General features: G+C 35.2%; 1 protein-coding gene and 1 pseudogene across 1 annotated transcript; both read left to right on the forward strand.

The window, feature by feature from the left end:
• The first annotated feature begins 354 nt into the window (after window positions 1–354).
• LOC131658175 (uncharacterized mitochondrial protein AtMg00310-like) lies at window positions 355–1,032 on the forward strand. The gene has a single exon (XM_058927504.1). It carries the CDS (start codon window positions 355–357, stop codon window positions 1,030–1,032), a length of 678 nt encoding a protein of 225 aa, XP_058783487.1.
• Window positions 1,033–1,594: 562 nt separating this feature from the next.
• LOC131658181 (protein FAR1-RELATED SEQUENCE 11-like) overlaps window positions 1,595–16,805 on the forward strand; it is a 44,584-nt pseudogene continuing 29,373 nt past the window's right edge.

Here is a 16,805-nt window from a genome sequence, read left to right on the forward strand (position 1 = left end):
CATATGATAAAGTTGAATGGAATTTAGTCATTGGGGTCCTCAAGACCATGGGATTTCCGAATTTAATGGTCCAAGTAATCACCCGCTGCATCAAATCTGTCACTTACCAAGTTTTACTTAATGGTCAGCCTAGTAGTATGATTTATCCTGGCAGGGGGCTCCAACAAAGGGACCCAATCCCCTTACCTTTTTGTGTTATGTGCTGACAATTTATCTGATATGCTTAGGAAGGAGGCAAGCTAGTGAAGTATTCATGGAATTAAAGTGGCGAGGACTGCTCCAGCAATTACACATCTCCTTTTTGCTGACGATAGTTTGCTATTCACAAGAGCATCTATTTTAGAAGCGGATCGTATGGTGGAGGTGTTAAAGAGATATCAAGATTCGTCGGGACAGATGGTTAATCTTGATAAGTCTGAGGCTTCGTTTAGTCAAAATGTGGCTGAAAGTGAGAAAAATTTAATCCGTAACAAGATGGGTGTAAAGACGATTGAAGCTCATACTAAATATCCGGGGTTACCAGTTCTGTTTGGCAGATCTAAAAAGGTAGTCTTTTCTCAAGTTATTGACAGGGTGTGGAAAAAGGTGAAAGTGTGGAAGGAAAAGATTATCTCGAGGGCTGGAAAGGAAGTGCTAATCAAATCAGTGGCTCAAGCAATCCTGACATATGTTATGGGTTATTTGAGGCTTCCTAAAGAATGTTGCAAAGAGATAGATGAGCTTCTAGCTAGGTTCTGGTGTGGTTCCTCAAAAGAGGAAAGAAGGATCCATTGGATGAGTTGGTCCAAGATGGCTAAAGCGGAAAGTTCGGAAGGTTTGGGCTTTAGGGTTATCAGTGACTTCAATGTTAGTCTGCTTGGTAAACAGTATTGGAGGCTTTTAACTGGAAGCTCCTCTTTGCTTGAACGTGTGTTTAAGATCCGATACTGCCCAAGAACTTCTATCAGTGAGGCACAAGTGGGTTACAGGCCCAGTTACGCTTGGAGAAATATTCTTGGAGCAAGAGGTGCGGTGGAATTGGGGAGTAGATGAAGGATAGGAAATGGGAGGAAAGTTGACATATTAAAGGATCGTTGGCTGCCTCTAGTGCCTAGATTTAAGGTGCTAGGGAATGTTTGGGGATTGGATCAAGGAGCCACGGTCACTGATCTCATTGATAGTGATCTATGCTGCTAGAAGCGGGAATTAATTTCTGATTGCTTTGGGCCTGTGACTAGTTTTCAAATTTGCAGCATACCTCTTTCTTGGATCAACTTGGATGATTCTATCATTTGGCACTCTTTGAAAACGATGGTCTGTATTTGGTGAAGTCTGCGTACCATCTATTGAAAACGAATCATGAGACTAAAGCACCAGAATCCTCCATTCACTCCCAAGGCAGAATTTGGAAGAAAATTTGGAATGCACCCATCCACACCAGATCTGGAATTTTCTGTGGCGTTTAGTTAAGAATATTCTTCCTACTCGTGGTAACCTAGTCAAGAAAGGCATCAAGACCACAACGGAATGCCAACTCTGTCATGGCAGGGATGAAACCGTGGACCATCTCTTTTTTCACTATCATTTCATTAAACAAGTTTGGTTTTTGTCACCTATGGGGTTAAGAGTCGGTGTTAATTCCTATGTTGACTATTGGTTGGAGAAAGTATTGATTGATGGGGATCCCCTTGGTTCTCAATTTTTCAGTGTCATTTTATGGAAAGTCTGGCATCATAGGAATATGGTTGTTTTTAACAATAGCAGGTTCTCCACACAATTGGTTGTAGAAGAGGCGAAGGGTTGGGTGCTCGATTTCAACAAGTCTAATTCGGTTCACAAGTCTCATAGAAGACAACAGGTCCTGGTAGAAGAGGATGATAATGGTAACGGTTTGGTAAGAATTTATATGTATGCAGGTGTCTTCGGTGATGGGTCAATTGCTATGGGTTGTGTCATGAAAAGCAATGAGGGAAGTGTCTTCTATTTTGCAACAGATAGAGTTATCATGGAAGTAGATCCTACGGTTGCTGAAGCATTTGCTATTAGGTGGGCGCTCAGCATTGTAAGGGCATTGAGTATCCACAAGATCATTATTTTCTCTAATGCCCTTTCTGTAGTTGATGGTATCAAATTTCTGTTAATGTTGTTTTAGAATCTTATGTTGTGGACTGTCTGGCTTTGCTGAAGCAGTTTATTGTAGCCACAATTGTTTTTATAAGTAAGAATGGTAATCAGGAAGCCCACCAACTTGTTGGTTTGGGTCATAGTGGAGGATCCAGATCTTGGTTGGATTTTCCTTTCTCTGATGTACCTCTTGCTTTTGTATCAGACTTTCCTTCTAGTTAATAGAATTGTCTTTGCATAAAAAAAATATTAAAAAAAAAAGGAAAAACTATAAATTAAGATACTATTTGAAATATTGTTTAGAAAATAAACTATAAATTAATAAATATATTATAAATTCATGATGAAAATACCGTTATCAAATAAATCTTTATTGTCATATAAACGTATGAGCTATATGCTACTCCTGCATTCTATATTATAAGTAAATTTTATTTTTAAAATTTATTAAATAACTAATAGATTTTGTTTAAATATAAACCCATTATATATTATATTGATTATAGGGTGAATCTGAAAAGTAAAATTTAATTAAACAATATTAAACGGAGGAAGGATAAACTATAAGCTTAAAATAAAATATGTGATGACAAATAGAGCATTAGTCTTTACATTCACACATCAATAAACGGAAGATGCAGCTGATTGGTTTTGTTAATTTAATGATTGATTGTAATTCTTTATTTCAAATATTTTTAATTGGACTTAATTAATTTGTTTGTTTAAAAATGTCAATCATTTTGAAGTAAAAAAAAACCTCAAAGTACAAACAAAAAAATGAATGAAAGGAGTAAGTTGCCTTTTATGGAAGCTCAAAGGCCATATTGGCCATATTTTTAGGGCATTTAGGCAAGTGTTGACCTGAATTGGATTGCATTGTACCATGTACAGGTGACAAGGTGACAGATATATTATTTTCGTTGATATATCATTATACTTGCTTATCTAAACTATCTCACTTTTTTTTTCTTTCTTCTTATCTCTATTTTGTTTGACACCATCTTTGACGTGAGTCATAGGAGACGTGAGATTTTGAAAAACAAAATTCCATATATTAAAAAAAAAAAAAGTGTATATATTAATTATTGAAAACGCGGTATGTCTAACAAATTGCCTTATTAAGAGCTCAAAGGCCGTATTAATATTTGTTGACCTAAATGGGTTGTACTTTTTGTCAAAAAAAAAAATGGGTTGTACTTGTACAGTTTACCTACCATAAGCTTTTGAATGCCTCACGATTCACGAACTAAGATGATGATCAACCATTAGTTTTTTTTGAAAAATCATGAATAATAAGTTCATTAAAAAGGTTTTTTTATTTATTTTTAAACAATATTTTACTCCATTTTATTGATCTCTAGAGTCCATTTTATTGTAAAAGAAATGAAAGTCCTTATTTACATGAGCCATGACTCTTCAACTAGAAGTTTTTCATACCCTATGGTTATCCATCTACCCCAACAATTTTTAAATATTTTAAATTTACTCTTTTTAAATTGACACACCATTTTCATGTGAACCGGATAACCTGCTACAAAGATATTTGATATGTTATTTTTCTTAATCGGATAAGTTGACTATCTAAAATTCAGTTCAACTTCTCAATAAACTGAAAAACATGGTAAACAGTTATCTGGTTCGATAAATTCATCTGCATTACTTGTCTTAATGTTATGTGGTTCACTACATTTACAACACCGGGTAACTTCCATCCAAGTGTTCTGGTTTTGCTTTTTTTAATTACCAACTAGATTTCTTTCCTAGGTTCGCCTTTTTTAAAATATTTTCTTGATTGATTTTTTTTATTTATATTTAACAAGTATGGGTATTCTTTTTATCATATGTGATAAAAAATAAGACATGCATAGATACCAGTGATGTATTTGCAACTGCTCAAAAATTTGATACACGAGAAGAGGTAATAAGTTGGATTAGAGAGATTGGAATTAGGAATAAAGTGACGGTTATAATGACTCATTCAGATACCAAAACAGACAGAAGAGAAAGAAGTGACAAAGTAATATTTGATTGTGATTGAGGTGGAAAATACAAAGAAGAAGATAATGAACTATAAAGAGTTAGTAAGTGATCGGAAAATAGCAAGTGTACTATTTTTATTACCGATGTAGTTATTAAAATGGAGTTGAATCCAAGTATCGATCACAAGGACTGCGGGTAAAATATAAGCCAGGACTAAATTTTCAATTGAACAAAAAGCTATGGTTGGTTTTTTGATTTGCTTGATAAAACTACTAACTGTTTATAATTAAAAACGATAAGTAAATGATGATTTGGTTCACAAATGAGAAAGCATGCTAAGGTTGATGTATAAATCTTATGTAACCCCTTGAAAACACCGTTGTTCATGAAAAGATGTGCCCACAATTGAGTATCAATTCTATAAAATAGTTTTCCCTAATTCCTTAGTGGGGAACTTCTTAATACTTAAAAGTCAATTTCAATTCCTCAATAATTGATTTTAGTATTAAGGCATTATGCATCGTGTTCTAGAATGGATGATCACTATGGTGAAATCCTTATTCCTTAGCGATTTACCGGTAATGTTTTGATTCAAAACGCATTAGAGTGGTGTGTCAAGCCTAACCCTAATCATAGATCAACAAAATATTTTCCAATACAATGAAGCATGAAAATCTCTGAATCAAAAACTCAAATTATAAAAACATCAAATTCATCACAACGGTTTTAACAAGTCATTACATGAAAAGATTTAGGGACATCACCCTAGCATAAAATAGTTTAGCTACTCATAATGTTTAAGAAAATAAAATATAAAATAGAGACTTTACAAGAATTGAGATGATAGTTGATCTTCAATCGCTTCCGTTCATGAAAACCTTCTTCTCTCCCAAACCCTTGTTTTCTCCCATCTTCAGTCGTGCTTCTTCTCTCGGCCAAAAAGTCCTTTTCTCCTTCTCCAAATCACTTATTTATCCTCATAGGTTTCCTAGTCTATGTAAAATACCAAAACTGCCCTCTGGTTCTTTAAAAAACACAAAATGCTGAATTTCTAAAATCTGACGCGCAGGCTGACACGGCCGTGTCAGCTGACACGGGCTGACCGTGTCAGCTTCTGCCACTTTTGGGAAGAATTCTTCCACAGGTCGGACACGGCCGTGTCACTTGACACGGTCTGACCGTGTCCGACTCTGCCTCTTTTGGCTTTGACTTCAACATCAAAGTTGTAGCTCTTTTCGTTAGCGAAATTTTGCCACCGGAACCGCGTCATTCCGAGTTACGAAGCTTCAGTTATGATCAAAATACTACACGCCTGTCACGATTTTCAGCTTCTTTTACACCAACACTTGTGCAATTTCCATCTGATCCAGAATTAACCTACAACCACCAAGTAGAGAGATCAAAAGCACCTAATAGCCAAAGATAAATGGCACAAAAACAAAATGCATACAAAATAACTAGAACTAGATGAATCAAAGAAAAACACTTAAAAACAACCACAAAGTGTTACCAAGTATGGCGATCTTATGCCGAATTTATGACGAAATTAAGTAGAAATGGTGACCGATCACAACCCCAAACTTATCTCATTGCTTGTCCTCAAGTGATGCAAGAGATCAAACAGAGGTCACCTTAAACTTTTCTTTTCCACAACATAGTCGATGTCTTTCGCAACTTACTTCCCTTTCTTGATTAAGCTGTTGGGCTTATCGAACCTTGTTGCCCATCACACTTCACAATAGAGTGTATTTCACCTGCAAAATTTTCACACTTCTCACATTGTCTCTCGGGGTTAGAGTGTTTTTCGCTCAACATCATGATATGCAATATCAACCCTTGACTTTGCACACATTCTACTTTCACTACACAAAAAGAATTCACACACTTTTGAGGGCGTTTTAGGTTATAACGGGGCTGAGGTGGAAGGAAGGATAAACAAGGAATTGATATGCAAATGGTTTATGAACTAGCACTTATGTTATTCTTCTTGTCTTTGTGTTCGGTTTTGTGTGAGGGGGTTTCTTCTTAGACTCTCCTTTTTACCTAATTACCGGGTAATCAACATCGTTCGAGTCTTTCAAATCTTTTTAGGCAAGTGTTTCAAACTATTTTTTTCTTTTTGTTTTCTTGTGCTTTACACACTTTTCTTTTCTCTTTTTTTTTTCATATCACACTTGCCCTTTATTTTCTTAAGCACCACCCCAAACTTACAATTTCACACAAGTTCAAAAGAAACAATAATTACACAAGTGCCAAACAAAAATGATAGAATTATGGTTAAGGATGACATGTGTGGGATTAAACAAACAAGGGGGAATGGCTCAACGGGTTTAACGAGGGATAAAACAAAAATAAATGGAGGACGGAAAGGCTCTGGGGAGAACAAACAAGTGCCTCAGTGTGTGATTTCATATTTGTACTGTGTCGGTAGGACAAACGCAAAATTAGAGAGATAAAGCCATACCTGATTTCACTCTCATGATGATCTTTACATGTGTTTGGCTTTTTATGTTCCTCACCATGTAGGCTAAGTTCGCAGCTTCAACACACCCTTTATGTCATGTGACTTTCCTTTCCGGCTCGATTTCACCACTTGCCTTCTCAGTCCAGTTCTTCAAGTTGCGTCCGACACTTTCGGCTATGTCCACTTCCAAAGTACCTCGAGAGATTAAGTTCAGGTTGCACCTTTCATCCACTAACTACCATTCATCATTCATTCGGCATCCATCGCCCAAACTATAACACAATGTCAACACAACACACAAACACAAAAACAAAAAATGGAAATCAACTAAAAGCAACTGAAAAGAACCCCTCCCACACGTGAACTAAACATTGTCCTCAATGTTTAAGAACCAGCCTTGGAGAGGTTGCTTACAGAGGTATTGCATTCCGATGATCACTTCCTAGCTTCCACTAGAGATGCTCTCTTTTATTTCCTGAAAATATAACAAACCAACAGAAAAAATTAATTATTAAAACCGGGGGTTGCCTCCCACGAAGCGCTTCGTTTAACGTCGCATGGCTCGACGGTCCATTACCCTTTATTAGGGTGGCATATATGATACAAAGAACACATCATCTTTTTTCTTTCTTTTGTTTGGTAGCAATCCCATGAACTTAAAGTATTGATAATGTTGCTGCCAAATCCTCTTTAGCTTGATTTTATTGAACAAGGCATAAATGTCTTCCAATACTTTGTCAATTTCTTGTCTTTCATATACCTTGTTATAGAAATAGTTTTGGGGGATACTCTTTTGTTGAAGATTTTCATGTGGGATGTCCATATCTTCACAAATTGTTAAATTTGTGGTTTTATCCAAGACTCGATCATCTTCAAGTTTCCTTATTTCTTCTTCCCCACATTTCTTTTTTACCTCAAATTCTTCTATTCTTACTACATCCTCTTCATCTGATGTTATGTATTTTTCTTCTGGTTCAACATATTCTTCTTCCAACTCTAACTTTCTCCAAATAAACCTATCTGGATAAAAGTTAGCTTCCTTACATTCATTCATAAGGATTCTTACCTCCCTCTTATATGCTTTAAAAATTTTAGTCGCCTCTTCCAAAGTGACTCCCGAATCAGGCGACCAACATGCAGGAGATACAGGTGGCAATGTATCAAAACAATACATGGCTACAAAACTCAGAAACTTTGTTACTAGCAAAGTATAGAAGAATTCATGAAGCAAAAATAATCTGACTTATTTTTTTCTTTTTTTTTATGATAAAAACAAATTCAAATAAAAAAAAACAAAAACAAAATTTTAGTTGACGAGCAACAAAATTTCAATTGAACTAAAATCAAAACTCTATATTTTAGCAGTCCCCGGCAATGGCGCCAAAAACTTGATCGGAAAATAGCAAGTGTACTATTTTTATTACCGATGTAGTTATTAAAATGGAGTTGAATCCAAGTATCGATCACAAGGACTGCGGGTAAAATATAAGCCAGGACTAAATTTTCAATTGAACAAAAAGCTATGGTTGGTTTTTTGATTTGCTTGATAAAACTACTAACTGTTTATAATTAAAAACGATAAGTAAATGATGATTTGGTTCACAAATGAGAAAGCATGCTAAGGTTGATGTATAAATCTTATGTAACCCCTTGAAAACACCGTTGTTCATGAAAAGATGTGCCCACAATTGAGTATCAATTCTATAAAATAGTTTTCCCTAATTCCTTAGTGGAGAACTTCTTAATACTTAAAAGTCAATTTCAATTCCTCAATAATTGATTTTAGTATTAAGGCATTATGCATCGTGTTCTAGAATGGATGATCACTATGGTGAAATCCTTATTCCTAAGCGATTTACCGGTAATGTTTTGATTCAAAACGCATTAGAGTGGTGTGTCAAGCCTAACCCTAATCATAGATCAACAAAATATTTTCCAATACAATGAAGCATGAAAATCTCTGAATCAAAAACTCAAATTATAAAAACATCAAATTCATCACAACGGTTTTAACAAGTCATTACATGAAAAGATTTAGGGACATCACCCTAGCATAAAATAGTTTAGCTACTCATAATGTTTAAGAAAATAAAATATAAAATAGAGACTTTACAAGAATTGAGATGATAGTTGATCTTCAATCGCTTCCGTTCATGAAAACCTTCTTCTCTCCCAAACCCTTGTTTTCTCCCATCTTCAGTCGTGCTTCTTCTCTCGGCCAAAAAGTCCTTTTCTCCTTCTCCAAATCACTTATTTATCCTCATAGGTTTCCTAGTCTATGTAAAATACCAAAACTGCCCTCTGGTTCTTTAAAAAACACAAAATGCTGAATTTCTAAAATCTGACGCGCAGGCTGACACGGCCGTGTCAGCTGACACGGGCTGACCGTGTCAGCTTCTGCCACTTTTGGGAAGAATTCTTCCACAGGTCGGACACGGCCGTGTCACTTGACACGGTCTGACCGTGTCCGACTCTGCCTCTTTTGGCTTTGACTTCAACATCAAAGTTGTAGCTCTTTTCGTTAGCGAAATTTTGCCACCGGAACCGCGTCATTCCGAGTTACGAAGCTTCAGTTATGATCAAAATACTACACGCCTGTCACGATTTTCAGCTTCTTTTACACCAACACTTGTGCAATTTCCATCTGATCCAGAATTAACCTACAACCACCAAGTAGAGAGATCAAAAGCACCTAATAGCCAAAGATAAATGGCACAAAAACAAAATGCATACAAAATAACTAGAACTAGATGAATCAAAGAAAAACACTTAAAAACAACCACAAAGTGTTACCAAGTATGGCGATCTTATGCCGAATTTATGACGAAATTAAGTAGAAATGGTGACCGATCAGTAAGAAATATGGTTGCCCATTCAAAATTAGGTCATCACTATCAAAAGATGGTTATGGTTGGAAGATTAGTGTAAAATGTGGACTTCACAACCATGGTTACCTGACAGATTTATTGGTCACATGTTTGTAGGTCGACTAAATATAGATGAACAACAACATATTGTTGATTTGACAAAACATCATGTTCTGCCAAGACATATACTATTGTCATTGCAAGAGCGAGATCCGGAGAATGTCACTCGGATCACATAAATATATAAACATAAGATTAAGTTACAGAAATACATAAGGGGTCCTAGAACGAAAATGTAACATTTGTTTAAGTTGATAGAGGATTCAATTTATGTTTACTAGAGTAGGAAAAAAGATGAGTCGAAATTTGTGAGAGATACATTATGGGCCTATCCAGAATCAATGAAGTTGTTGAATATGTTTTCTATTGTATTGATTATGGACATCATGTACAAGACAAACAAGTATAGGTAACCTTTGTTTGAAGTAGTTGGTATGACATCAACTAAGTTAACATTTGTTGTTGCATTTGTCTATATGGAATCTGCGCAAACAGAGAATTTTGATTGGGTATTGGATAAGTTATCAATAGGTATGCTTGATTTTAGCAATAGTTTGTTTATTTTAATATTACGGGTATTTACTTGTTTTTTTAAGGGTTGAGTCCGCGCATTGGAAATTAAAGCAGATGTTGGAGAACAACTTAGGTGATATGTGAAAATATTGGGAGGCTATGAATGACAGTCTCAAGATACAATTGAGCAACATTAGAGCTTCATTTCATAAGAGTTTTTATGAAGTTTTATCTTGCACACACTAGTCCATTTTACGGGAATTTGCGTGGATCAGAAACAAGAGCTTCTTTAAGGCGCATTGCTAAAGAGTATTAAGGGTTGACATGGTGGGTAATGTTAGACGATGTGACAAATCTAGAAGGAGGGTTGAATAGATCCCTTATTTATTTTTTCGCGCTTTTTAAAAGATAAGCGAAAGCTCCCCGGATTCAAAGTCGTCTACAAACAATCCGTTATTGGAATGACTGGATATGCGAAACCGAATGGTGAAATATTGATGAAAAGTGATTCAATACTTAAGTATATCAATTTGCTTAACGTATACACCTAGTGATTATTACTACCAATGATCTATTTTAAGATAACGACAATAATTTATGTGTTTGTTAATTTTGTCAAACACATGGTGTGCAAAATACACCAAGTTGGAAGAGCTCATAATCACACGAATTATGGTGAATGAAAGTAAAATGTAAAAATACATTAAGTGTTTACAAGAGAAGAATAGTTACCAATACCTGTTAGGAGTGAATTAGTAGTGTTTTCATGTGATAAATTAACTACCTTTTGAGCTAAAAGTGAACTTATCTTATGCTTTTTAAGGAGTTTATGGTTAGAATTGAACTTTAGTGGTTTGATACTAATTTTAGAACAACTTGCGTCACTTTGGGTGTTATTTGTGCACATATTGAAGGTTGGAAACAAAGTCGAAGATACACGCAAGTGGAAAGCTCTTGGAGAGGAAGAATTACAAAGAAGGAAGGTGAAGCAAAGGCCGAGCCGCGCCAACAAGGAGCGAGGCGCGCCATCGCCTCTAACTTGTTTTCGCGCCGCGCCAATCCGTTCCGAGGCGCGGTGGCTGCGTGACAAGGGTCAATTATTATAAATAGAAGCCCTAATTCTCATAAAAGGGGGATTTTTTGGTGTGCGAAATTGAGAGAGCAAGCCTATTCCAGAGTAAACAACAACTTCCGACGGAGAATTCAACATCAATTGAAGATATTCCCTTGATGAAGATGAATCCTTCCATGAAATCTTGTGTGTGCTTCATGGCTATGGAGAGCTAAATCCCATTGTGTTGAGTTTAAGGTAGTAGTTAACCTATGAAGATACAATTACTTAATTAATTCCTGTGAACAATTTTTTAAGTTTATTATCAATGAAAAACCTTGCTTTTATTTTATATCATTGTTGATCTATCAATCGAGAGATAGGGTTCGTACTTTCGCCCTAGGTTTTTACATTGACTTGTTGATTAATACTCAGAGATGATATTTTGAAGAAGTTTTCATAAATCATCGCGGTTAATTCCCTTTATCTTTATAGTTATTCTGAGAGATCGAATATCATACCGGTAGAGGTGGTTCTAGATTGATTATTAGACATAATATCAGTTTTGAGGATGAATGAAGATAATAACTTAGATCATGTTCACTTGTGGATTAATTGAGTATTGCATGTGAATAGGTTGATGAACCCTAGAACTCAACGTATTCATTCACCATTGTTATTCGTCTTTAAGCTTTTTATCATTCAATTATTATTCTGTTATATGCAATTTGAGAACAAACAATCAAAACCAAAACTTTTCACTAAGTCATTATAATTCGACTATAGAACGGCAAACATATTACTCAGTCTTTGTGGATACGATATATTAGAAAATATTTACCCAAAATACTTTCAACAAATTGGCGCTGTTGTCGGGGACTGTGTCAATATTGCACGCATTGCAATAGTCGTATTATTTTTAGTTATTTGCTTAATTTTAGATTTTTTGTTTAGTTACTTAATTTTAGATTTTTTTTGTTTAGTTACTTAATTTTAGATTTTTTTTAGTTGCTTAATTTTAGATTTTTTGTTTAGTTACGTAATTTTAGATTTTTAGTTTAGTTCCTTTTAGATTTTTAGTTAGCTCCTTTATTGTAGATTTTTAGTTAGTTCCCTTATTTTAGATTTTTAGTTAGTTACTTTAATTTTGATTTTTATTATTCTTATTATTATTTTTTGTATCCTGTTATTTCACTTGTTTGCTAGTTTTGTAGATGTTTGTTTGTCGGAATGTTCGACCCAAATATAAATGTTGCGATTCATGCTCAAAACGATATCCGAACTCAACAAATGGAGTATCTCCTTCAAAGTGTGTCACAATTTACACCTCAAGTCAATGAGTTTCATGATATCGGATGGTGCACACCGGAAGATACGATGGAATATCATATGGCTAACCCTGAATATCAACAACAAAGGCTTTCACACTATAATCAAGGTTATCAAAGAGGACCCTCTGAGTTAGAGGAAACCATGAATCAATTCATGCAATTCTCTTTAGCCATTCAACAAAACCGGGAAAGTCAAGATGTTCAAATTACCAAACTCTTCACCGAGCAAAACGTAAGTCAAGTCTCAACTCTTCAAAACCCTATGACTTGTGAAGAAACCTGCAATGCTACTTCTATAAGGAGTGTAAAAGTGATTGATGAGGAAGTTGAAAACAATGATGATGACAAAGAAGATGTTGTTGAAAAGGATAATATAGAGCATGTAAACATCAAGAAAAATATAGAAAGTGAGTATGAGCTCTCAATGAAGCTACCTTATCCAAGACCTCCTAAAAAAGTAGATGATGTGTAAGGCGAAAGAACAAAAAAGGAGGATATAATCAAAGAAGTCGTGAATGAGTTAGAAACTTCAAAAGTTGAAACTTTTTCAAAAGAGAATATGGTGGACTTAGAGTTGAAGAAGAGTAGTAATGCAAAGGAGCATAAACTCTCATTGGAATTACTTCCTCTACAGGTTCCTAATAAAGAAGGGAATGAGAGTCATTACTTTCGGCCAATGGAAATGTTTAGCCGTTTGCAAATCACCATCCTATCTTTAGAAGGTTTAGAGTTAAAGCCAAAATTTGTCAAAGTCATCAAGGATAGGTTCTCACCGACGAAGAAATTAACGGATAAGGAGGTTATCTCTCTTAAGGAGAGGATAAAACAAATGAAGGAAGAGAGATCGCGAGTTGAAGTGGTAAGAATTAAGGATGAAGAAACCAAACAAGCAAACATTAAATACTTTTGGGGTTTCACATTGGTAAGAAAAGTACCAAGGAAACGAGACAATGGTTGATGATTCAACCATGAACCGTCAAGCCATGTGACGCTAAACGAGGAACTTCGTGGGAGGTAACCCACACTTCTAATGTTTTATTTTGTTTTGCTTATTTTTATTTCAGGAAATAAGAAGGGGACCTTTCCGGTGAAAGTTAGGAAGAAGCAATTTATATGGCAATACCCTTTGTGAGTCAACTCTCTCGGGCTTGTTCTGAAACATTGAGGTCAATGTTTAGTTCAAGTTGGGGGGTGGATTTACTCGTTTGCATTTTTCAATTTTCTGTTTATTATTTGTTTGTTTTATCCCCAGTTTAGAATGAGTAGTTTCTACAGCATAATGAAAAGCTCAAGCAAGACAGTGAGAATACCAACAATGGAGCAACATGCATGAAAGTGGTAGTGAGTGGAAATTTTTGAATAATTAATTTTTCCCTTTCTTTTTCAATAAAAGTGACAAGGCAGGTATGAATTTTCGAACTCAAACTCTTAGTATGTGCATGAAACGTAGGTTGTTAGTAAATACTGGCAGAAGTTCTTTATGGTACATTATTTTTGTTGGATCAGCTTAGCCTTAACCATTGTGAGAAAAGCTTTCCATTGTTTACTATATGTAGGAGACCATCGATTATTTTGACTTGTTTGTATTATGCTAAACCGTTTGTCGTATCGTTTTGTGGAAATCTGTGAAAAGGACTTAGGCACTTGCTTGAATCTGAGAGTTTCTTTGAGCCTATTCCATCTTTAAACTTATTTTTTCTGTGAGAGTGTGATCCTTTGCTAACCATTCTTTGAGACTGAGGTCAAGATAAATTTCATAATATGCGCCGAGAAAAACATCTGGTGAGGTTTTGATCTCAATGAAAAGTTTTGTTTTGGACCATCAACCATACACTTTGGTGATGTGTTTTCTCTTTTACCTTTTTAGAAAGTAGGGGAGCATTCATAGAATCTGAATACAGGTTAATCTCCAAGTTGGGGAGATTCATAATCAAAAGAAGAGTAAGTACAGGTGGTGATTTGCAAAGAACAAAAGAATTTCGTAGCTTGAAAAAAAAAAGAGAAAATAAACAAGAGAAAAACAACATCTGAACTTAGACAGTGTTGACAATAAAAGAAATATTGAGCTACGAATGAAAAGATGAACATGTAAGAAAGCTAATGGTATAATAAAAAAAGAATGAGTTGTGTGATTCAGATGCTTCCCTAGAATAGGAACAACCCTTGAACATCTTCTTTTCTTTGAATCTAAACCACATTACAACCCTATAAAGACCTTTTGATTCTCAGATTCCACAGGACTTGATGCTAACAATACGGTGAACGTATGATACAGATTTTTGTTGATTTAATTGTTTGGATGAGTGTTTAACTCCTCTTTTATTCATCATACTTTTTGATGAGAGTGATTAGCGCTGATTCAACTGCGGTGGTGTAGTGTTTTGAACTTTTGGAGGTAATTTCCTTTCAAAATCTGTTTCATGTGTATGTTCTGAGTTTGTAGGGAGATGAAGAGTATCTAAGTTGGTCACTGAATTGAACCATTTGAAAAACTTTTTGAAAAACCTGTTGCATGATTGTTGGTATGTGTTGTTGTAATCACTGAGGTAAGTAATTTTGTTTAAAGACAAACAAAACTCTAAGTTGGGGAGAGTTTGTTAGGAGTGAATTAGTAGTGTTTTCATGTGATAAATTAAATACCTTTTGAGCTAAAAGTGAACTTATCTTATGCTTTTTAAGGAGTTTATGGTTAGAATTGAACTTTAGTGGTTTGATACTAATTTTAGAACAACTTGCGTCACTTTGGGTGTTATTTGTGCAGATATTGAAGGTTGGAAACAAAGTCGAAGATACACGCAAGTGGAAAGCTCTTGGAGAGGAAGAATTACAAAGAAGGAAGGTGAAGCAAAGGCCGAGCCGCGCTAACAAGGAGCGAGGCACGCCATCTCCTCTGACTTGTTTTTGCGCCGCGCCAATCCATTCCGAGGCGCGGTGGCTGCGTAACAAGGGTCAATTATTATAAATAGAAGCCCTAATTCTCATAAAAGGGGGATCTTTTGGTGTGCGAAATTGAGAGAGCAATCCTATTCCAGAGCAAACAACAACTTCTGACGGAGAATTCAACATCAATTGAAGACATTCCCTTGATGAAGATGAATCCTTCCATGAAATTTTGTGTGTGCTTCATGGCTATGGAGAGCTAAATCCCATTGTATTGAGTTTAAGGTAGTAGTTAACCTATGAATATACAACTACTTAAATAATTCCTATGAACATTTGTTTAAGTTTATTATCAATGAAAAACCTTGCTTTTATTTTATATCATTGTTGAACTATCAATCAAGAGATAGGTTTCGTACTTTCGCCCTAGGTTTTTACATTGACTTGTTGATTAATACTCAGAGATGAGATTTTGAAGAAGTTTTCTTAAATCATCGCGGTTAATTCCCTTTATCTTTATAGTTATTCTGAGAGATCGAATATCATACCGGTATAGGTGGTTCTAGATTGATTATTAGACATAATATCAGTTTTGAGGATGAATGAAGATAATAACTTAGATCATGTTCACTTGTGGATTAATTGAGTATTGCATGTGAATAGGTTGATGAACCCTAGAACTTAACATATTCATTCACCATTGTTATTCGTCTTTAAGCTTTTTATCATTCAATTATTATTCTGTTATATGCAATTTGAGAACAAACAATCAAAACCAAAACTTTTCACTAACTCATTATAATTCGACTATAGAACGGAAACAATATTACTCAGTCTCTGTGGATACGATATATTAGAAAATATTTACCCAAAATACTTTCAACAATACCCAATTTTAGAATTGCATAAAATTAATATAATACTCTTCTCTTCCCTTGATTCGAGCTAAACCAAGTATATCAAATCCTTCGAACAAACTTACGGATAACGCTACTCATTTACACGTTATCAATGATCTGCATACCTTTCACTCGGTTGATTTCAATCTTAAGAATTTGACCCCAAATCAATATTCACAATCCTCCGGTTATCGTGATATAATTAAGCGAACCCACAGTTCCTCAATCTCTTCACTCGGCTGAATTTGATGAAGCTTTGATTTGTGAAAAAAACCCCAAATATTCAAGATCTTTGAGGAGAAAATCTCAAAGATTTTATCCAAGAAAAAACCCACAAAAAGCTCAACCCAATGCTGAATCTCTAACTTTAGTTTGAACGTTATCAATCCATCAAAGCACTATGTTTAAAAAACAAAATTGTGTGTAGTTGTTGAAGAATGTTTGGGTGATAGAAGATGAAGAGCTCTTGGTGTATATCCTTCACTTTTCTTGTTATATCTGAAAAATGACATTCAATGATATTATATGTGTTAGCCAAAAAATCAATGGATCAGAATGCAATAAAAAGAGCTTATCAGTTGCGAGCGGTCGACCGCTCCCACAAGGCCAGTCGGCGCGTCCTCTCCCGAACCAAGCAAGAGGCGAAATTTTGCTCAA

Source organism: Vicia villosa, linkage group LG1 (genome assembly GCF_029867415.1).
Source record: "Vicia villosa cultivar HV-30 ecotype Madison, WI linkage group LG1, Vvil1.0, whole genome shotgun sequence".
NCBI lineage: Eukaryota > Viridiplantae > Streptophyta > Magnoliopsida > Fabales > Fabaceae > Vicia > Vicia villosa.

Coding starts and splice junctions, on each gene's coding strand:
- LOC131658175 (XM_058927504.1), top strand. CDS start 355: ATGGTGGAGGTGTTAAAGAGATATCAAGATTCGTCGGGACAGATGGTT.